Consider the following 22,775-nt stretch of genomic DNA (forward strand, 5'->3'; position numbering starts at 1 on the left):
CGGAACGTCATCCGTTTTTTTTGCGGATCCGCAATTTGCGCACCGCAAAACACATACGGTCGTGTGCATGTAGCCTAAGGGTTCACGCCATCGCTATTTATTTTCATTGTTCTGCTCAGTTATAGGAGCAGAACAACTAAGTTTATTTTCAACATGAAATATATTACAAAATCGACAGCACTTTAAAAAGCGCTAGGTTAAAATATATATATATATATATATATAGTATATATACGCTATATATATGTATATATAGTATAGGGCAGAGGTCAGCAACCTCCGGCACTCCAGATGTGGTGAAACTACAACTCCCAGCATGCACACTTGCTTGGCTGTTCTCAGAACTCACATGGTCCGTCACATGATCTTTTACCATGGTGATGGATCATGTGATAACCGGAGTGACGTCATCAAAGGTCCTGTAATTAATGCTCACCACAGGTCCTATTCAACAAAGGAGACAGAAGCAGATGCCGGCTACGCGATCAAGTGGACTAAGGTGAGTTAAATTTAATTTAATTTTTTTAACCCCTCCAGCGCTGTTTTATTATGCATTCTGTATTCAGAATGCTATTATTTTCCCTTATAACCATGTTATAAGGGAAAATAATAATGATCGGGTCTCCATCCCGATCGTCTCCTAGCAACCGTGCGTGAAAATCGCACCGCATCCACACTTGCTTGCGGATGCTTGCGATTTTCACGCAACCCCATTCACTTCTATGGGGCCTGCGTTGCGTGAAAAACGCAGAATATAGAGCATGCTGCGATTTTCACGCAACGCACAAGTGATGCGTGAAAATCACCGCTCATGTGAACAGCCCCATAGAAATTAATGGGTCGGCCCTTAGAAGTGAGTGGAGCATGCTGGGGGTTGTAGTTTCACAACAGCTGGAGGGTCCGGAGGTTGCTGATCCCTGGTATAGGGAATTCTTAGACTTCAGCAATATGAAGAAACACATAATAAAAACCAGTAGACACAGAATAAACAGGGACTGTAGAGCCTGCGCATTTAATAGCTAGGGACTGCACAATCCCCATATACTATAACCAGGAACGTTGCAATGATCCAGAGGAATCAGACCGGAAGATGATGCATCATGCAGCCTACTTTAATAACTTTTTTGTAACGTGGTAGTTTAATGCATCCAAAAACTGATATATTTCTTGGATGGGGAATTTATCATGAGGGGAGTCTGCATTGGAGTACTTTGTGCCACATTTATTAAATGTCTCATGTTACTTGATAAATTTGTCTTAGGCCTCTTGCACTACAGATCAGCAAAAAATACGGATGACATCCACGTGCATTCCGTTTTTTGCGGAACGGAACAGCTGGCCCCTGATAGAACAGTACTATCCTTGTCCGTTATGCGGACAATAATATGACATGTTCTATCTTTTAACGTAACGTAAAAACGGAAATACGGAAAAGGAAGTCATACGGAGTACCTTCCGTTTTTTTTTTTTGCGGATCCATTGAAATGAATGGTTCATTATACGGTCCGCATACGGAACACAAAAAACGGAACGCAAACAGAAAAAAACGTTTGTGTGCAAGAGGTCTTAGGGCTCATTCACACGAACGTGTGCTGCCAGTTGCCGTATTGCGGACCGCATTTGCAGATCCGCAATACACGGGCACCATTCCGTGTGCATTCCGCATCACGGATGCGGACCTATTTACTTCAATGGGTCCGCAAATCCGTAGATGCGGAACGGAATCACGGAACACTATGGAAGCACTACAGACTGCTTTCTGGGGTTCCGTTCCGTGCCTCAGCACCGCAAAAAGATAGAACTTGCTCTATCTTTTTGCGGAACGGACGGATCGCGGACCCATCCAAGTGAATGGGTCTGTGATCCCCATGCGGCTGCCCCACGGACGGTGCCCGTGCATTGCGGACTGCCCGTGCATTGCGGACTGCATAATCCTTAGGCCTATTGCACACCACAGTATGGTTTTTTCTGTGTTTTGCGGTCCGCAAAAAATGGATCCGCAAAAGATACGGATGACATCTGCGTGCATTCCGCTTTTTGCGGAACGGAACATCTGGCCCCTAATGGAACAGTACTATCCATGTCCGTTATGCGGACAATAATAGGACATGTTCTATCTTTGAACGGAATGGAAAAATGGAAATACAGAAACGGAATGCATATGGAGTACATTCCATTTTTTTTGCGGACCCATTGAAATAAATGGTTCCGTATACAGTCCGTTTACGGAACGCAAAAAAAACGGAACGGAAACGGAAAAAAAAACGTTTGTGTGCAAAAGGCCTTAGACCTAACACTTTTGTCTAGAAAGGCTCCACCCTCCTCCTGGAGTGAGATTGCTATTTGGTGAACTTTTAAAAAAAAAAGTCTCAATGTTAAATCAGTAGTGAAACTCATTAACATGATTAACCACACCCACTTTTCCATCCACATTACAAAACTGGAGTGAGTGGTGTAAAAATGCAAAAAGTCGCCAGAATTCTGGAGTGACGGTATGATAAATCAGGGCCTATGTGAAAAATCTGATGTCTTGTAATACTGTTAGGATACATGACTAGGAGAATCTCAATATCCTCTTACCCTTGGTATCCGGGAAGTAACAGGAGGCCATTCCATTGGCCTGAAACTGTCCCTTTACCTCAATATTTCCCAACTTCAGAACGACTGCAACAATCTGCAGAATTGAGGTGACCTCGGAATCTGAAAATCCAATAATCTTCATGGCGTCCTGTAAAGAACATTAAAATATTTGGCATCACCCTTTCATGATGACTTTTTCATTCAGATTTTTTCCATACATTATATGAGGTTTAACACTGACAAATGTAAAGTTATGCACATGGGAAGGAATAATGCAAGTCACCCGTACATACTAAATGGTAAAACACTCGGTAACACTGACATGGAAAAGGATCTAGGAATTTTAATAAACAGCAAACTAAGCTGTAAAAAACAGTGTCAGGCAGCTGCTGCCAAGGCCAATAAGATAATGGGTTGCATCAAAAGGGGCATAGATGCCCGTGATGAGAACATACCTACCACTTTACTCACACATGGAGTACTGTGTACAGTTCTGGGCTCCTGTGAACAAGGCAGACATAGCAGAGCTGGAGAGGGTCCAGAGGAGGGCAACTAAAGCAATAACTGGAATGGGGCAACTACAGTACCCTGAAAGATTATCAACATTAGGGTTATTCACTTTAGAAAAAAGACGACTGAGGGGAGATCTAATGACTATGTATAAATATATCAGGGGTCAGTGCAGAGATCTCTCCCATCATCTATTTATCCCCAGGACTGTGACTATGACGAGGGGACATCCTCTGCGTCTGGAGGAAAGAAGGTTTGTACACAAACATATAAAAGGATTCTTTACGGTAAGAGCAGTGAGACTATGGAACTCTCTGCCTGAGGAGGTGGTGATGGTCAGTACAATAAAGGAATTCAAGAGGGGCCTGGATGTATTTCTGGAGTGTAATAATATTACAGGATATAGCTACTAGAGAGGGGTCGATGATCCAGGGAGATATTCTGATTGCCTGATTGGAGTCGGGAAGGAATTTTTTATTCCCCTAAAGTGAGGAAAATTGGCTTCTACCTCACAGGGTTTTTTTTTTGCCTTCCTCTGGATCAACTTGCAGGATAACAGGCCGAACTGGATGGACAAATGTCTTTTTTCGGCCTTATGTACTATGTTACTATACACTGCTTTATACCTAAGCAAAACATATACAATGACTGTTTTACCTTATGACATAGTTTACTGTATTTAATATACAGTATGTGAGAACTGATGCCTGAAACAGCTTAAAGAAAATACCAATATTATAGTGGCACATGATAAGTGCAAGCTTTGAGGCTCAGGAGCTACAGCTTAGGCTACTTTCACATTAGCGTTTTTTGCGGATCCGTCATGGATCTGCAAATACACTTCCGTTACAATAATACAACTGCATGCATCCGTCATAAACGGATCCGGTTGTATTATGTCTTATATAGCCATGGCGGATCCATCATGAACATCATTGAAAGTCAATGGGGGACGGATCCGTTTTCTATTGTGTCAGAGATTAAGGTGCTTCTCTCCCTAAGGAGAGTTAGTTGCAAAATAGGAAATGCACAGTGTTTGGACCTGAAATAAATACACATGATGACATGAGGTTAACCAATAAAGAGAGTATTGGGGTGCAAAGGTGGTAATGCCACTCTGGGGCGTTACATTCGTCTTATAGAGACCGCCTTGACGTTTGGCGGACGGGCCCAAATAATTTTGTACAAAATGTATTTGCCAAGAATCTCAAATTTACAAAACAAGCGTAGCATTAGCACCAGAATATTTTCTATAACTATGGCATTATTGTACTTTATTTGGTTTGCAGAGTGCTGTTGCATTGTCTTTTTTTCTATCCTTAGGATAAGTCATTGATATCAGATCAGATGGGGTCAGACCCCCAGCACCCCTGCTGATCAGCTGTGTGCATTATTTGTGGTGTGCCGCAACAAGCACAGTTTTGTAGGCTTTGTAGTGGCCGGGAATAGTACTGCAAGCTGAGTCCCATTCACAGATTTAAACAGAAATGAGAAAATAAATCCATGCCGTGCCCCAACATATGCCATATTACACATATGATGGCACATATAAGAGCTCATTTGCATCCCTTCCCTCCCAGAATTCCAGAGGAGCATGTATGGCCTATAAGTCTCCTCACACTGATTAAGGTGCTCTCTCCCTAAGGAGAGTTAGTTCCTCCCTTGCCCGGACACAGGCCTTTCAACCAGTTAAGCCAGTACTCTCTGCTCTGCACTGATGAGGGGCAATCAATCCGAAACAGCTGTCTGCAGATAAGGTGCTGGCTTATTTATTATCCAAGACAAAACTTCGTGGCACTCTTTTATAGGTACGCTACTGGAAGTCGGGTTCCCACCCTGTGAAATCAAGAAGAATGCAAACTCCAGTTTATCCGATTTGATGAGTTGTATTTAATAGGAAACGCAGTAAATTATATATGTGTGATGTTTCAGCCACAATCCGGCCTTCATCAGACTGGTACCGCTTAGGGAACTGTATGGATCGCAGGCTAGTGATAATGGCGCCATTATCACTATCAGCAGCACAGAATCTGCTTCTACCAAACCTTTGCCTGCGATCCATACAGTTTCCTAAGCGGTACCAGTCTGATGAAGGCCGGATTGTGGCCGAAACGTCACGCATATATGATTTACCGCATTTCCTATTAAATACAACTCATCAAATCGCATAAACTGGAGTTTGCATTCTTCCTTATTTAATATCCAAATCATGTCTCAAGGCTTATTTTAAGAGCTGAACATTGACCTATTGGATAGCTGCCTTACATCTGGTGGCATTAGAGGCAGAGCTTGTTAAGAGCTCGTTTGCATCCCTTCCCTCCCTATTTTGCAACTGTTATGTTTATATGTAATGTGCCTGGTTCACCAGCAGGTGGCAGCAAGTATGGCAGAGCTACACTTAGGTAGAATGGAGCTTTCCATTCCATTCTACAATCCCCTCTGTGGAGGAGTGGGCGAGTCCCACTTCCTGCAGGAAGGGTTGGGACTAGTTTAGTGAGCAGGAATCAAGTGCTGGGCACGTCACTGTTGGACGTGCCAAGCCACAGCAAGCCAGCCAGAGCACCTTCAGCTCTGCTGGACCTGGAGGAAGAAACTAGAAACCTCAGGAGCCAGGAGAGAGATTCCCTGCCATCATCTAGAGCAGGGATCAGCAACCTTCGGCACTCCAGCTGTTGTGAAACTACAATTCCCAGCATGCTCCATTCATTTCTATGAGAGTTCTGAGAAGAGCAGAGCAAGTATGCATGCTGGGAGTTGTAGTTTCACAACACCTGGAGTGCCGGAGGTTGCCTACCCCTGATCTAGAGTCAGACTACAGAAAGAGAAGTTACAGCATAAAGACGAAGCTAAGTTATACAGCTATCAAGCCAGCCTGTCAGTACAGCAGAGCCAGAGAGCAACAGATGTAGCAGAGTTGAGTTTGCCTGCCAGAGTTTTAATGCTAATGCCTTCTGGGAACAAGACAAAGTCTGTGAACCGTTTTGGAGAAAATTCATGGAAAGTAAAGCTGTTATTCAACTTCATCACAAGGTCTGGACTCAATTATTTCTTTAATCCCTCAACTATTCACCCCTATTTGTCTATTTGGGAGCCAAGGCTTGGGGCCTAGCGTATCCAGGTTGGAGCACCGTGACACAAGTACGCTTAAAGGGACATTTTAGGCCACCCTATACCACTCGGCCATTCCTACACCTGGGTACCTTCACCATTACTAACAGGGGACCTTGGTACCAAGTTCCGCTTCGCTGCACGGGAACCTAACACTAAATACTACCTGTTATAGTGTCATACTAGCCACCATAAAATTCAGGGAATGCAGGTTCCACATGCATGCTGGGTCCACTCTGCCTTTTACCATTTTTGTGCCATAATGGCATCCATTAAATCTAAGGAATGCAGGTACCAACATGCATGCCAAGCCCACTCTATACCTCTCCTGGTGCCAGACGGCTTCCAATGGAGGGAGAGCAGGTTACAGCTTTATACTTACGCTAATTAAAATCAGCCTATGGGGCAGACAGGCTGGTCAGGAGTGCAAGACCAACAGGAGTTAGTCACACCTCCAGCTCAGTACAACTGCAATAAAAAGGGGGTAAGTCAGCACATCCAAATGCACAGGTGCACGTTGCCATGGCTAAAAACTCGAAGAAGAAAAAAACACAATGCAACAGCACTCTGCAAACACAAATAAAGTACAATAATGCCATAGTTATAGAAAATATTCTGGTGCTAATGCTTCGCTTATTTTGTAAATTTGAGATCCTTGGCAAATAAATTTTGTACAAAATTATTTAGGCCTGTCTGCCGGCGTCAAGGCGATCTCTATAAGATGGGAAGCTAACACTAAACACTATCTGTTATGTGCCATACTGGCCACCAAAAAAATACCGGGAATGCAGGTTCCACATCTTATAGAGATCGACTTGACGCCGGCAGATGGGCCGAAATAATTTTGTGCAAAATGTATTTGCCAAGAATCTAATATTTACAAAGTTAGCGTAGCATTAGCACCAGATTATTTTCTATAACTATGGAATTATTGTACTTTATTTGTGCTTGCCGAGAGCGGTTGCACATTGTTTTTTTCTTCATGTTTCTAGCCATGGCAGCGTGCACCTGCGCATTGGGATGTGCTGACTGACCCCCTTTTTTTGCAGTCATATTAAGGATAGGTTATCCATATTTAAATATCGTATTCCCCATGCAGTCACAATTCTGGACAATTTTTTCCATATAATTCTATGCTCTGGCATTCCTCTGTTATTGCTCCTAGAGGTTTATTAATGAATCTGCCACTGGTCGTTATCTGGACAGTGTCAGACTGGTAGCACTTATGGACAACATCAGACTGTGCAAGGACAACACACAGTTGCAGGTGCATGAATAAACTTCTAGAAGTAATAACAGGGGAAAGGCACAACAGTGTAAAAAGTTATACAAAAAGTTAGACTACTACTTACTTTGCTAGGGGAAGTAGGGATTGTAGTCAGGGTCGGACTGAGCTTCCTGGGGCCCACCAGAGGAAATTATTCTTGAGGCCCAAACCCTACATCATCAATAAAGCTTAATAGGTTTTAAAATATAGAAATAGACCTTAGTGGCTCCAAATGCAGTCAAATGGGTTTTTTCTCCTGGATCTTTGGAGTCCATTATGATATCAGAGCCTGGGCCCATTGAAGGATCCTTTGGTACTCTGGTGGGCCAGTCCGACCCTGCATGTAGTAGCTACTGTAGCTTCTGGCTGCACTTATAAGAACAGCTTACATGTAATATAGTATGGAACACAATGATGTATGTACGGAGATAATGTGGTTACAATGGCCAAAAAAAGATTGCTAACTATGATTTCTTCATTGCAGATTCATAAACGAAGAATGAATGAATGAATTAATTAATTAATGAACAAGCGAGCGAGAAAGGAATGACAAGCACAGAAAAGACTCATAGGTCTTAATTTTTTCTTATTGATGCAAGTTTAGATGAGGTCACCAAATGTAAAAGAAGTCATAGCACAAGTACCTTAACAGTTTTAAAGTTCCCAGCATCATTCATGCCATTTAAAGTGCTTGTGTCCTTGTTCAGGTAGACATACTTGCTACAGTCTGGAGCCAACTTCAGTTGTCCTAAGCAATTACAAATACGTAGTATTAAGTGATTTGATTTTAAGTACAACGAACGTATTCTATATACATGTATATCTCTAAGATGGGTCTAATTGAAAGAATCTACATTGTATGCGCACTTTTCTTGATACGTTTCTGTGTACTGTACAGTATCAGGCAAAAGACAAGACGGATGGGTAGTGGAATAAATATTTATGGCAATACACCTTAGTCTAAAGTTGATTAAAATGGACGATTTCAACCAAAATGAACTTTGGTCGGTTGAAATTTAACAACGAACGATCATTTTAGCTGATTGATGATAGACCATTATTGTTTGAAAAGAAGTTAGCCATGTTTAATATTTTCGTCCGATAGTCAGATGAAAGATCTGTCCTTCAAAGAAAGATCATTTGTGAACAAAAGATCTTTCTTTGAAAGAACATTCCCAGAAAGAGCTTTCTTCCATTGTCCGGTTTCATTGAACATGTATGGGCAGTTTGATCACGGCCAATATAAACTAAAATGTGTATGGCTGTATCTGTGAAAACACGTTCAACTGCTGTTCAACCATCAACCAACTTCTATCTAATGTGTATGGCCAGTTCAGGATAAAATGTAGTAGCATATGGAGTCTTTTAACATGTCTTGTGGGGTATGACCCAAGGGTGGAAGTCAAGGTTTAATATTAGGGATTTTTACATGGACAGCATTTGGTTGTATCATTAGCCAGTCACACTTAACAACCACCTTGGACCACAAAAAGAAGACATAGTTAATGGAACCTAACATGGAAAATGACTTCCTAGTAAAGGCAATACCAATCAATGTGCAAAGCAATTGTCGAGGTTGAATTTAATTCCTTCCACAATTCAGATGTATCATCATGCCACCAATCTCTAAATCCGGACATATACATTTTTAGACTAACGTTGGCCGAACCAACCTACCGATCTGGTGGGAGAGGATGACTATCTAATGTGTATTAGATGTTCAGACGTATTTTGTTCAGCAGATGTCAGGGGAACAAATTATCTTCCTTGAAAGCCTACATTCTCAAGGGAGCTAAGCTGCCACAAGAGGTGTCTTGCAGTGGTTTATTTCTCTATCCCCATTGAGTACATGGGGGGAGGAAAATTTGTTTGACCGGCAGCTATTGTATGGCCACCTCAAGGTGCTGCACAAAATTCCCTGTTCTCTCTTATCCCTCATCAGATGCCCACTTCCCTTGTTACAGTCCCTTGCTTATGATCCACTTGAACCTCATTGTTCTTTTTATGGCAAATCTTATGATGTTTTCAGCAAATCTGCACTCATATCATTGTGTGATTAAAGTAATTGATGTCAGCTATGGGCTTTATCTTGAGCATATAAGTACTATTTATGCTAGGAATAAATAAAATGTTTAAAAAAAGACATAAATTGATGGTCCACATCCTCACCTAGCAGCTCAGCACCTCCTCCAGTCAGCAATTGGTAGAAGATATGGAAGCTTCTTTCTCCTTTGACATGATTGACCACTCGAGACTTCTCCAGGAGGTCTGCACAATGCAGAAAAGAAAGGTAAACAATGGTTTGATAGTCTGCCCAGTATCTAGTTTGCCTATATACTGGAATAATAAATGTTTTCTAGGAAAGATGACTTATTTTTAACACTGTGATTACTAGTCAATTATGTCACTTAAGAAACACATCAAAGAGAATGTATTCTGATTCTGGTTGTCTTTATATTACTATACTATTACTATATTACACTAGTTCTACTATATTTGTAGAAAAAGACAACCATAAATGATCGCCTCCATGTCAGTTCTCCAGTTTACACCAGTTTAAGGACTTAATAATCTGAGGTACACAGCAAACAATAAGATTTTCGCTGTAAATCTTTTGACTACAATGGACATGAACCACCATTTAATTCTATTTTAGGGACTGTTTAGTAATCATATTGAATAAGGCAAAAAATTTCAGTAGGAACATTCTAGTCCTGGTTTGAGACAGGATGCAGCTGTGACCTAAGGAATCCATCCTCCCTCCCTGTAGGTGTCCTTTAATGCATTATATGTTTCATCCATTGCCTTAACTGTGATGCATAAGATATATGTAAGAAAATAACCGTCTTCCCATTGAGCAGGAAGTTTAAGATTTCCTGCTGTGACCAATCCTAGAATGATAATATATGAGACGGGAACAGGAAAGCAACTCTTTAGTAGAAGAAGCCATAACAGAGCATACATATGACTATACGCATAACACTCGAGCCAGTCTTAAGGACGCACTTTAAAAGAATGATTTGACATTGGGCTTTTTTTTATCTTTATTTTTTTTAGAATAAAGCTGAACTGCTTTTATAAGCAGGGTTGAAAACTAAATAAAAACACATGGGACACTAGTGTTGCCACATAAACTAACTCGTACAGCACCAGGATACAAACTCGGGCACCCAGCCCCTGCCCTATGTTACTGATACCACAAAAAGCTTATTAAAAGACGTTCCCGCGCTAGCACAGAAATAAAACCACCCTATTGTCCAATTACTACACTAAGACTACATTCACACGACTGTATGTGTTTTGTGGTCCGCAAAACACTGATCCGCAAAAAGTACGAATAATGTCCTTTTGGCATCCATATTGCATTTGTTTTTTTGAGGATCCATTGTAACAATGACTATCCTTCTCCACGAAACAGACAAGAATAGGATAAACTCTATATATTTTGCGGGGCTATGGAACGGGCATACTGATGCGGACCCATTGAAATGAATGGGTCTTCATCCAATCTGCAAAAAAAAACGGAACGGACACGGAATCAAAATACATTTGTGTGCATGTAGCCTTAAGATGAGTATCTTTATTGCTCTTTATCATATAAACCTGGTGCCAAACCTCCTCCAACGCCAGATGAAGGAATCCGTGTATTTTGAAATGTGTTGGTGGCAGTTTGGTCAGGTACTGATGGAGCAGGTTTCTATGATACAGCGCGATATAGCTATATTCAAGTTACTCATCTTTAGTGCAGTAATTGGAGAATAGGCGGCTTTATTTGTGTGCTAGCGCAGGTACGTCTTTTAATAAGCTTTTTCTATTATCAGAGTTGAAAACTAAGCACAATCTGACAGATAAATAGATATGAGACATAATAAGATATTTAGTTGATGTACTTACAATTACTAATCACACCTCCCACAGGATCACCTTTAAAGTCAAACTCAATATCCATGTATTTCCCCTGTAAAGATTAATAAAATTTAGTCATGTCGAGTTTTATACTTTGCCAGATAGTTTTCAGCCTCTTCAGCCTCTATCTACAATTCTACTGCTGCAACTTCAGTTTTACCTCCTTTCTTTTTGGAGGAGTCTCCAGTTTGGCTGCTATAGGCAGTGTCAGACTGGGGTTCCTTGGGCCCTCCAGAGGAAATTTTTCTTGGGGCCCAATTAATAAATCAATTATGAAGTCTAATAAGTTCTCAATCAAAGAAGTGGACTCTAGTGGGAAGTGATTGGCTCAAAAGTCAGTTCCAAATGTTTTTTTTTCTCCTTGACCTTTAGGACCCACTATGGTTTGGTATGAACCTGGGCCCTCCAGAGGATACTGGCCCTGGCTAAAGGAAAGTTTACTTCTGTATGAACAGCCTATCCCATATGTGGTATTTTTTCAATGATAAAAGGGCATATTTCTAAAAATATTTTGAACCCAGTGCAGTGGTGTACCCATTATAGAGGCAGACCACAGGACTGCAATGGGGCTCCAATGCAATGGGGAGGAGGGCCTGGTGCTGCACTGCGCCTCCTGTTCCTAACATAGATTTACAGAATTTTCCATCAGCTGCCACTAGGGGAGCTCAGTGTAGAGAGATTATTTACAGCCTCCATTGAACTCAATGGTAACTGTATAAATTACCATGCAGTGATCTAAGCCTAGTGATGGCTGCAGGTAGGCAGTTTTTATAACAGTATTGTGTGAAGGGAAGCAGGAGATTTATCAGTGTATTTATGCCAGTTGTCTGGTGTAAATACATTGAGAAATATGGTGGTCAGAATGAGCGCCATATTTATAAAGCTCTTGTTCTACTCATTCTGACATGGGTAAAGCGGAGGGCACCTTTTTTCATAGCTTTTTTTTTATAAAAACTTCTTCAACTTCAAAACAGAAATTCATCAGAAATCTGAGGAGTCGCAGTTTGGATTCTGCGTTGCCTGGGAGCATACTTTTATTGTGGGTAAAGAACTTACAAATCTGGAGGAGTTATCATTTCGAATGGTTTTGGCATTTCCAAAAGCTATAGAGAAATATAATAAAAAAGGCAAAAAGTTAAATAATTTTTTGGCTTTTTTAAGACAACAAACAGTAACTCCAATAAACTATATAATAAATGTGTCCTCTTTCTGGGATATTATAGGATATAGCCAGTGCTTCTCAAGGATTCTAAACCGAGTAATTATGCCCAATTAGAATATCTACAAAGCTATGATCATACAATGTGCTGAGTGCCCCCCTGGCACATGCCGTGCATCATTTCCAAATAGGTTGTATGGAAACAATGTTTTTTGATTGGTATTTAATAATATCAACGAGATGCGCTCTAGTGCTAATTCAGATACAGATATATAGACTTGATGTAATATTTTCCTTTCCATTCCATCCATTTGTTACTTCATCCTATCATTAGTCATCCATAAAATGGCCACAACACTACATTTAGTCTAGCCCGATGGCTAATACACATTAGTGGACATTCTCAGTATTACTTTTCCCTACTCACCCTCCAGAACAGGATTAGATTGTAAGAGCTGCTCCTTTACTTGATTGACTTCTGCTCCCTTCCCGCACACAGCAGCCACATATGACATCACCAATTTACTGGCCTCTGAGAATAGAAAAAACATTCACTTATTTATCTCTATAGTAGAAGGCAGGTCTAAAGAGGGACTAAAAGTTGTGTGCAGATGTAGCATTGCTGAGGCTGCAGTGCTGGCATTTGGCAGGTGGTAATATCAAGAGGAGTCATTTGTGGTTTTACAGAGGACTGAAAATAAAAATAGTTTTGTTCAGAGACCTTTAACAAAGCACAACCACAAATTAGAAATGTGTTTCCTCTGGAGAAAATACTTATAAGTGTACGGTAGGTGGAGAGGTGCAATCAGTGAGATGAGAGGTGCAACTGACTCTTGCATTGAAGATTAATTTAAGAAATTGTAAAGAATCGACTACTTCTTTAGTTGTGTATTTACTACAATACCTTAGAATTAGGCATCTTCCCTAATCTATACTGTACCTGTGACTTTTCAGAACAAGTTATCATGTGTGTACTGTACATGAGAAATGTCACTGTATGACTTGTTTATTGCATTGTTTAATATTTATCCCCACTGCAGGCTCCATCTCTAATTTACATCCCTTCTGCAGCATCTCCATCTATAATTTACATCCCTTCTGCGGCATCTCCATCTCTAATTTACATCCCTTCTGCGGCATCTCCATCTCTAATTTACATCCCTTCTGCGGCATCTCCATCTCTAATTTACATCCCTTCTGCAGCATCCATATCTAATTTTCAGTGTATTTTGAGCTGGTGGTCAGAGACTAGATGGTATGACTGTCATACACTGTACACAGAAAAGAGGAGATTTTGCTATGAATCCAGAACCAGGTTGAGATAGAAAATGTATTAGAGCCTTCAGCAGCATCATAGATGAAATTATACAGCAGTATAGCTGTGAATCCAGCACTGGGGGAGATAGAAAACATACTCAAGCCTTTGGCATCATGAAGGATTTTGGACAGCAGTACTGAGCAGTGTTGATGTGAATCCAACACTTGCGTGAGATAGAAAGCTTACTAGAGCCTATGACAGCATTATGGGGGCCATTATACAACAGTAATGAGCAGTGTAGCTTTAAATACAGCACTGTAGTGAGATAGAAAACTTACTATAGACTTCAGCACCATCATGGAAGGCATTACAGCATTACTGAGCAGTGTAGTTATGAATAAAGTGCTGGGACGATATAGAAAATGTGCTAGAGCCTTAGCATCTCTGTGTGTCTATGCCTCTGTCTCCATCCAGAAGCTCATTCCTCCTCCCCCTCCCCATAGACTTTTATGGGTAGTGTCTATCCTGATCCATCTTATTTTTCCCCTGATACCAATATTTATTTAGCAGCCCTCTTACATTTCTAATATATGTTTGTACTATTGACATGCACATTTAATAAACTATATACACTTTATATACACTGAAAATGCAGCACCAAGAAGGACAAGTGGTAAGGTTATATAAATCAAGGAAATATGGGTGTTGCTAAAATGTGCAGTTGATCAAATTTTCAAGCTCTTAGCTCCAATCTGTGGCATGTTTATTTGACATACTCACCCTATGAGTGCCTTTCTCTCCCCGTGGCCATCATTCGCTATCTGTGGCATAAGGGTGGGGCATGAAAGCCAGATTGAGAACAACATTTTTTAGTCCCATGAAAGTTTAAGATAGGATCAAGTTGTGTAGGATTATTGTGGCATGCCTCCTGTTAGTTGACGTGCCAGTTATTGCTACTTGTCGCAAACTGAGAGGGACAGAATCCTTGAACTTATGGACCTTGGTTTATCACTATGAGCTTATGAGCCAACGATGAACTGGAAAGACAGCAAAAACCTCTGTACGGACGGATTGTCTGATTAGAAAAATGACAAGTAGTCATCCATTCTGTACTGTAAGTGAAATTGAACATCACATCCCAAGCCTATAGTGGAAAACATTATCTACATAAACCATCAGAAGGTGTTTGCACAACATTGGGCTACAAGCCAGATGTCCAGTTATAGGTGTTCCATTGATAACGCACCACCATTCTCAAAGTCTATCATGGGGCACAGCAAGATGGCAATAGAGGCTGAAATGGAGGGCTATCCTCTTCAGGGAGGAGTCCCACTTTTGTCTTTAAAACATTAAAGCTGAAGGTCTGGAAACCACGTGGGCAATGCCATGAAGAGGTCTTCACAAGGGAACATCACACCAGTCCTACTCCCAGGAATATGGTGTGGGATGTGTGAGATGGCATCGTTACTTCAGATACACTAACAGCTCTGTGTTACATTGATTTGGTTGTGGAACCAGTAGTACAGCCATTTATCCAAAGTATGCCAGGAGACATTTTTCAATAGGACAAAGCCAGGCTGCATGTTGCTCATCCTACTATGAACAGTCTGTGTGGCCTAAACATGCTACCCTGGCCAGCAGCGTCTCTCGACTTGTCTCCTTTTTAGCACATCTGGGCCGTCATTGGTCAGTAATTGCAAAGGATCGGATTTTGATGATTTTCATGCCCAGGTGCATTCAGCGTGGCAGAACATTCCTCAGACAACGACTAATAACCTCACTGATAGCACGTCAAGGCGTGTAAGTGCATGCATTTCTGGACGTGGCGCTCATACTCGATACTGAATAAATAGCGATGAATATTTTGTTTCCATATAATCATAAATAAAGGTAACCATTGAGGTAAATTTACCAGTTTTTCCAGCACCGCTCTCCCCAGTTATTAGAATACATTGGTCCCTGTCACGATCCCGCAAAGACTGGTATGCATCATCAGCCACTGCATAGCTAAAAAGCAAAAGGTAAAAGAACATTATTAGATTACATTCTAACCAGCCTAATAGTAGATTCCTAGTAGTCACTCTGTTCTGCCAGTTATGAAACTACTCATCTGAGCTTTTGCTGCATGAAAAACGTCTTAGGGCGTTATAAATTGTTTTCCATTATAACATGGTTATAACGGGAAATAACGGAAAATAACAGAATTTGTAAGATGGAATTCAAAACAGAAACCTTTAAAGGCATTATGTTTTGATCCGTCATAATAGAGATCTATTGGCAAGCAGAATGGATCCGTGTGGTTTCCGTTACCCAGGACAGAAAGAAAGTCCTGTCGACAAGACTATTTTTTCCAAGCTACCAGGAAGGGTCTTGTACACTCCTAAACAGATTCCTGCATGGGTCCTCCCTCCTCAGGAGTAACACCTATCCCTGCTGAAAGAATCTACGTACTCTGAAACGCGTTGGTAGGTATTGTGGACTCAAGTGGTATCCATAGGATAGTGTGACGTTACACCGAAGGTCTGTTCTCAAGGTATCACCTGCCAGTTCCCCACCCCCCCCGTGCACGCGAGCCACCGGTAGGGGCTGCGCGCTACAGAGTGTGGAAGCATAAGTAAGATGCCGCAAGTGAAACAGCGTGACTAGAGGGATCTAAAGACATCAACATTACACCACCACCGGCAGGTACACAATCTATCTATGTATTGTACTAATGGGATGTTGGACTATGGACTAGCGCGAGTATCTACATTTGACTTTTAGTACTTTTTTTTCCGTCATGTATAACGAAAACAAACAGAACCGTTATTTGGCCTCATAGACATGTATTAGGACGGAGCAAAACGGAGTGCCTGTTAATGTCTTCCGTTTTGCATTCCGTCCTAGAATTCCTTTTAGCTACAAGTATAAAAGGTTGTTGATGAATGCAAATGGAAACAAATTCCTGGTTTAAAATATTTTCTTGGAAGTCAAGTTAATTCCCAGTTTGGATGTGACTTCCTTTCTATTCACTGGGGTAGGAGGGCTAGACTAGGCTGTCCAGACATCACAATGCAATTATGTGCAGAGTATTATAGATTGGCACTGCTGTTAGGAGCACTTACTCTCTGTGGGATGGCAGGTAATGGAAACTGTAATGTACTCAGCCAGCGGCTAATGTATGGAGAGTTAACGAGTACGCCTTACATGACCTGTCATATGGCCGATTTGTTCTAAATCTAATAACACTGAAATCATAAGACCATTATGTATACTAGTGATTTCCGTGTTTCTGACTCACTTTTAGCCCTGATTAAAGGTTCTTTCTCTAGCTGTTATCAGAAATGGTTCAAAATACAGTATTAATCTCCTACAGTTATATACAGTTTTGGTCTGAAAATCATGTTTACTGAATGTTTTGCAACTTTTTTTAAATTATTTATGACATTTTTACATTTGTTTGTTACCTAACTATAATATCCTGGAATAGCATGTATTGGAGTATAATATTAATATGCACAGGTTTCTTTTAGAACATTTCTAATGTAGAGCGTGGGGGGGGGGGCATATTCAAGCCTCTCACGTGGTGATCACAGTCTCTACGTTCACTGTGCATAAACCAAGGGAGACCTTGACGTGGCTGAGGGGGTTGTGAAGGTACCATGTGAATTTTAACAAGTCTTAACTGTTGCATTGGTCAAGTTATGGGTTTAACTGCAATGAGGGCAAATAGCATCTCATAGGAAGATGTCATTTTTCTACCTGAACAGTAGTTGAAAGGAGTCTATCAGCAGTTTTGACCCTCACAACCGATTGCAGCGCTAGCTAGGTGACATGTAAAGCAGTTAAAACATACATAGGTCGATGGTCATACTAGTTGTATGCCCGAGAGGTTTTAATCCACCCAGTGCTACAAAGTCATTGGCTGGCCGCTTTCTTAGGCCTCATGCACACGACTGTATTTTTAATACATGTGCTATCTGGATATCTTGCAGATAGCACATTGACCCAATCATTTTAAGGGGTCACACAAGCATCCATTTTTATTTTTTTTGCGGATCCATGTGGATATCAAATTTCCTATTCTGGTCCATATTGTGAGAATACTCCTTTCTATTGATGGTAGTGAGAAACATACAGACTGTACACGGAAGGTTTCTGTATTTTGTGGATCTGTTGTTTGTGGACCAAAATATGGACACAGTTGTGTGCATAAAGCCTTACTGTGAGATATGCTGGGCTGGATGCAAGAGGCCTGACTCAAAAGCCAAAGGGAGGGGAGTGGTCAGTTTCAGAGAGTCCAGGACACTTCACTGCAAGGGAACACTTGTCGGACACAGCAATGTGGCACAAGGTGAATTGAAACCTCTTATTCCTCAGTCATGCAGCTAGTATGGTCATCTAGGTAGGCCTTGTCTGATTCACACTTCAGCTGTCAGAGACAGACTACCTTTAAGACAAGTACTATGAGAAATGTAATAGAGGCAACACACGAGCGTTATTTCCTGCCTCTTCTGTAAAACACATTTCATTGTGATCTTTGGTGAATCTTTTTTCATTAATCATTGCTATACGAGGCGTACATGGATATAAATAGCTAGTTACTGATCCCATGGGGCTGGTTAAGAGACAGTTATTCTATTTCCTATTCTGACTGGTGTCATTATATTACACATACTACTACAATGAGTACATGTCTACCATGTCATGTCTATATATCAATCTATTTATCTATTATCTATCTAATATCTATCTATCTATCTATTTATCTATTATCTATCTAATATCTAGCTATCTTTGATTTTAGATAGATAGATAGATAATATCTATCTATCTAAAATCAAAAATTCCACAGCACTCCCAAAGATGTACACTGCGTGCAGAATTATTAGGCAAATGTTTATTTTGACCACATCATCCTCTTTATGCATGTTGTCTTACTCCAAGCTGTATAGGCTCGAAAGCCTACTACCAATTAAGCATATTAGATGATGTGCATCTCTGTAATGAGAAGGGGTGTGGTCTAATGACATCAACACCCTATATTAGGTGTGCATAATTATTAGGCAACTTCCTTTCCTTTGGCAAAATGGGTCAAAAGAAGGACTTGACAGGCTCAGAAAAGTCAAAAATAGTGAGATATCTTGCAGAGGGATGCAGCACTCTTAAAATTGCAAAGCTTCTGAAGCGTGATCATCGAACAATCAAGCGTTTCATTCAAAATAGTCAACAGGGTCGCAAGAAGCGTGTGGAAAAACCAAGGCGCAAAATAACTGCCCATGAACTGAGAAAAGTCAAGCGATGCCACTTGCCACCAGTTTGGCCATATTTCAGAGCTGCAACATCACTGGAGTGCCCAAAAGCACAAGGTGTGCAATACTCTGAGACATGGCCAAGGTAAGAAAGGCTGAAAGACGACCACCACTGAACAAGACACACAAGCTGAAACGTCAAGACTGGGCCAAGAAATATCTCAAGACTGATTTTTCTAAGGTTTTATGGACTGATGAAATGAGAGTGAGTCTTGATGGGCCAGATGGATGGGCCCGTGGCTGGATTGGTAAAGGGCAGAGAGCTCCAGTCCGACTCAGACGCCAGCAAGGTGGAGGTGGAGTACTGGTTTGGGCTGGTATCATCAAAGATGAGCTTGTGGGGCCTTTTCGGGTTGAGGATGGAGTCAAGCTCAACTCCCAGTCCTACTGCCAGTTTCTGGAAGACACCTTCTTCAAGCAGTGGTACAGGAAGAAGTCTGCATCCTTCAAGAAAAACATGATTTTCATGCAGGACAATGCTCCATCACACGCGTCCAAGTACTCCACAGCGTGGCTGGCAAGAAAGGGTATAAAAGAAGAAAATCTAATGACATGGCCTCCTTGTTCACGTGATCTGAACCCCATTGAGAACCTGTGGTCCATCATCAAATGTGAGATTTACAAGGAGGGAAAACAGTACACCTCTCTGAACAGTGTCTGGGAGGCTGTGGTTGCTGCTGCACGCAATGTTGATGGTGAACAGATCAAAACACTGACAGAATCCATGGATGGCAGGCTTTTGAGTGTCCTTGCAAAGAAAGGTGGCTATTTTGGTCACTGATTTGTTTTTGTTTTGTTTTTGAATGTCAGAAATGTATATTTGTGAATGTTGAGATGTTATATTGGTTTCACTGGTAAAAATAAATAATTGAAATGGGTATATATTTGTTTTTTGTTAAGTTGCCTAATAATTATGCACAGTAATAGTCACCTGCACACACAGATATCCCCCTAAAATAGCTAAAACTAAAAACAAACTAAAAACTACTTCCAAAAATATTCAGCTTTGATATTAATGAGTTTTTTGGGTTCATTGAGAACATGGTTGTTGTTCAATAATAAAATTAATCCTCAAAAATACAACTTGCCTAATAATTCTGCACTCCCTGTAAATCAAAAGTAATGTCTTTAATCACCAAAGTGACGTTTCAGTCCTCTTACTGGGACTTTTCTCAAGCAGTGAAAAGTCCCAGTAAGGCCTCATGCACACGACCGTGCCGTTTTTTGCGGTCCGCAAACCGCGGATCCGCAAAAAACAGAAGCCGCCCGTGTTGCCTTCAGCAATTTGCGGAACGGAACGGGCGCCGGCAATATAAATGCCTATTCTTGTCTGCAAAGCGCGGACAAGAATAGGACATGTTATATTTTTTTTGCGGGGCCGCGGAACGGAGCCACGGATGCGGACAGCACACGGAGTGCTGTCCGCATCTTTTGCGGCCCCATTGAAGTGAATGGGTCCGCATCCGAGCCGCCAAAATGGCGGCTCGGATGCGGACCCAAACAACGGTCGTGTGCATCAGGCCTAAGAGGACTGAAATGTCACTTTGGTGATTAACGACATTACTTTTGATTTACATCTTTGGGAGTGCTGTGGAATTTTTGATTTTATTTAATTGGAATTTGGATCGCCTTCACAGCTGCCGGCACACTGCAATTTCCTTACTGCTGTGCTGTCTACCTCATAAAGATCATCTATCTATCTATCTATCTATCTATCTAATATCTATATCTATATCTATATCTATCTATCTATCTATCTATCTAATATCTATCTATCTAATATCTATCTCCTATCTATCTATCTATCTATCTATCTATCTATCTACCTATCTAATATCTATCTATCTATATAGAAAAGTTGATGAGCAGCACACAAATCCACAGCGGTGCAATTCCTTGAAACAAACCATGGACCCGGTCCTATTAGATATATACAGTCAGGTCCATAAGTATTGGGACATCGACACAATTCTAACATTTTTGGCTCTATACACCACCACAATGGATTTGAAATGAAACAAACAAGATGTGCTTTAACTGCAGACTGTCAGCTTTAATTTGAGGGTATTTACATCCAAATCAGGTGAACGGTGTAGGAATTACAACAGTTTGCATATGTGCCTCCCACTTGTTAAGGGGCCAAAAGTAATGGGACAACTAGCTTCTCAGCTGTTCCATGGCCAGGTGTGTGTTATTCCCTCATTATCCCAATTACAATGAGCAGATAAAAGGTCCAGAGCTCATTTCAAGTGTGCTATTTGCATTTGGAATCTGTTGCTGTCAACTCTCAAGATGAGATCCAAAGAGCTGTCACTATCAGTGAAGCAAGCCATTATTAGGCTGAAAAAACAAAACAAACCCATCAGAGATATAGCAAAAACATTAGGCATGGCCAAAACAACTGTTTGGAACATTCTTAAAAAGAAGGAACGCACTGGTGAGCTCAGCACCACCAAAAGACCCGGAAGACCACGGACATCAACTGTGGTGTATGACCGAAGAATTATTTCCCTGGTGAAGAAAACACCCTTCACAACAGTTGGCCAGATCAAGAACACTCTCCAGGAGGTAGGTGTATGTGTGTCAAAGTCAACAACCAAAAGAAGACTTCACCATAGTTAATACAGAGGGTTCACCACAAGATGTAAACCATTGGTGAGTCTCAAAAACAGGACGGCCAGATTAGAGTTTGCCAAACGACATCTAAAAAAGCCTTCACAGTTCTGGAACAACATCCTATGGACAGATGAGACCAAGATCAACTTGTACCAGAGTGATGGGAAGAGAAGAGTATGGAGAAGGAAAGGAACTGCACATGATCCTAAGCATACCACCTCATCAGTGAAGCATGGTGGTGGTAGTGTCATGGCGTGGGCATGTATGGCTGCCAATGGAACTGGTTCTCTTGTATTTATTGATGATGTGACTGCTGACAAAAGCAGCAGGATGAATTCTGAAGTGTTTCAGGCAATATTATCTGCTCATATTCAGCCAAATGCTTCAGAACTCATTGGAAGGCGCTTCACAGTGCAGATGGACAATGACCCAAAGCATACTGCAAAAGCAACCAAAGAGTTTTTTAAGGGAAAGAAGTGGAATGTTATGCAATGGCCAAGTCAATCACCTGACCTGTTCCGATTGAGCATGCATTTCAATTGCTGAAGACAAAACTAAAGGGAAAGTGCCCCAAGAACAAGCAGGAACTGAAGACAGTTGCAGTAGAGGCCTGGCAGAGCATCACCAGGGATGAAACCCAGCGTCTGGTGAGGTCTATGTGTTCCAGACTTCAGGCTGTAATTGACTGCAAAGGATTTGCAACCAAGTATTAAAAAGTGAAAGTTTGAGTTATGATTATTATTATGTCCCATTACTTTTGGCTCCTTAACAAGTGAAAATATCCTCAAATTAAAGCTGACAGTCTGCAGTTAAAGCACATCTTGTTCGTTTCATTTCAAATCCATTGTGGTGGTGTATAGAGCCAAAAATGTTATAATTGTGTCAATGTCCCTTTATTTATGGACCTGACTGTATATTGAGTGCTGCCTTGGCCTTTTTTACATACCGTATATCTATCTATCTAATATCTATCGATCTATCTATCTGCCTATCTGTCTATGAAACATGACATACCGTATGACTGACATGTGAATGGCATGAGTAGCCTTTGCATTATCAGTGGATATGGTGCAGTCCATT

At 41.1% G+C, this 22,775-nt stretch overlaps 1 protein-coding gene across 2 annotated transcripts in view; it reads right to left on the reverse strand.

Moving 5' to 3' along the window:
* MYO1A (myosin IA) overlaps window positions 1-22,775 on the reverse strand; it is a 128,422-nt gene that overhangs the window by 69,036 nt on the left and 36,611 nt on the right. For both annotated transcript variants that reach the window (XM_040425708.1, XM_040425707.1), the window contains exons 4-10: window positions 15,701-15,795; window positions 12,958-13,062; window positions 12,428-12,474; window positions 11,360-11,423; window positions 9,635-9,733; window positions 8,110-8,213; window positions 2,581-2,728 (exon numbers count right to left, since the gene is read on the reverse strand). In XM_040425708.1, coding sequence (XP_040281642.1) covers window positions 2,581-2,728; window positions 8,110-8,213; window positions 9,635-9,733; window positions 11,360-11,423; window positions 12,428-12,474; window positions 12,958-13,062; window positions 15,701-15,795 — 662 coding nt within the window. The remainder of the gene's footprint in view (window positions 1-2,580; window positions 2,729-8,109; window positions 8,214-9,634; window positions 9,734-11,359; window positions 11,424-12,427; window positions 12,475-12,957; window positions 13,063-15,700; window positions 15,796-22,775) is intronic.

This window comes from Bufo bufo, chromosome 3, assembly GCF_905171765.1.
Source record: "Bufo bufo chromosome 3, aBufBuf1.1, whole genome shotgun sequence".
NCBI lineage: Eukaryota > Metazoa > Chordata > Amphibia > Anura > Bufonidae > Bufo > Bufo bufo.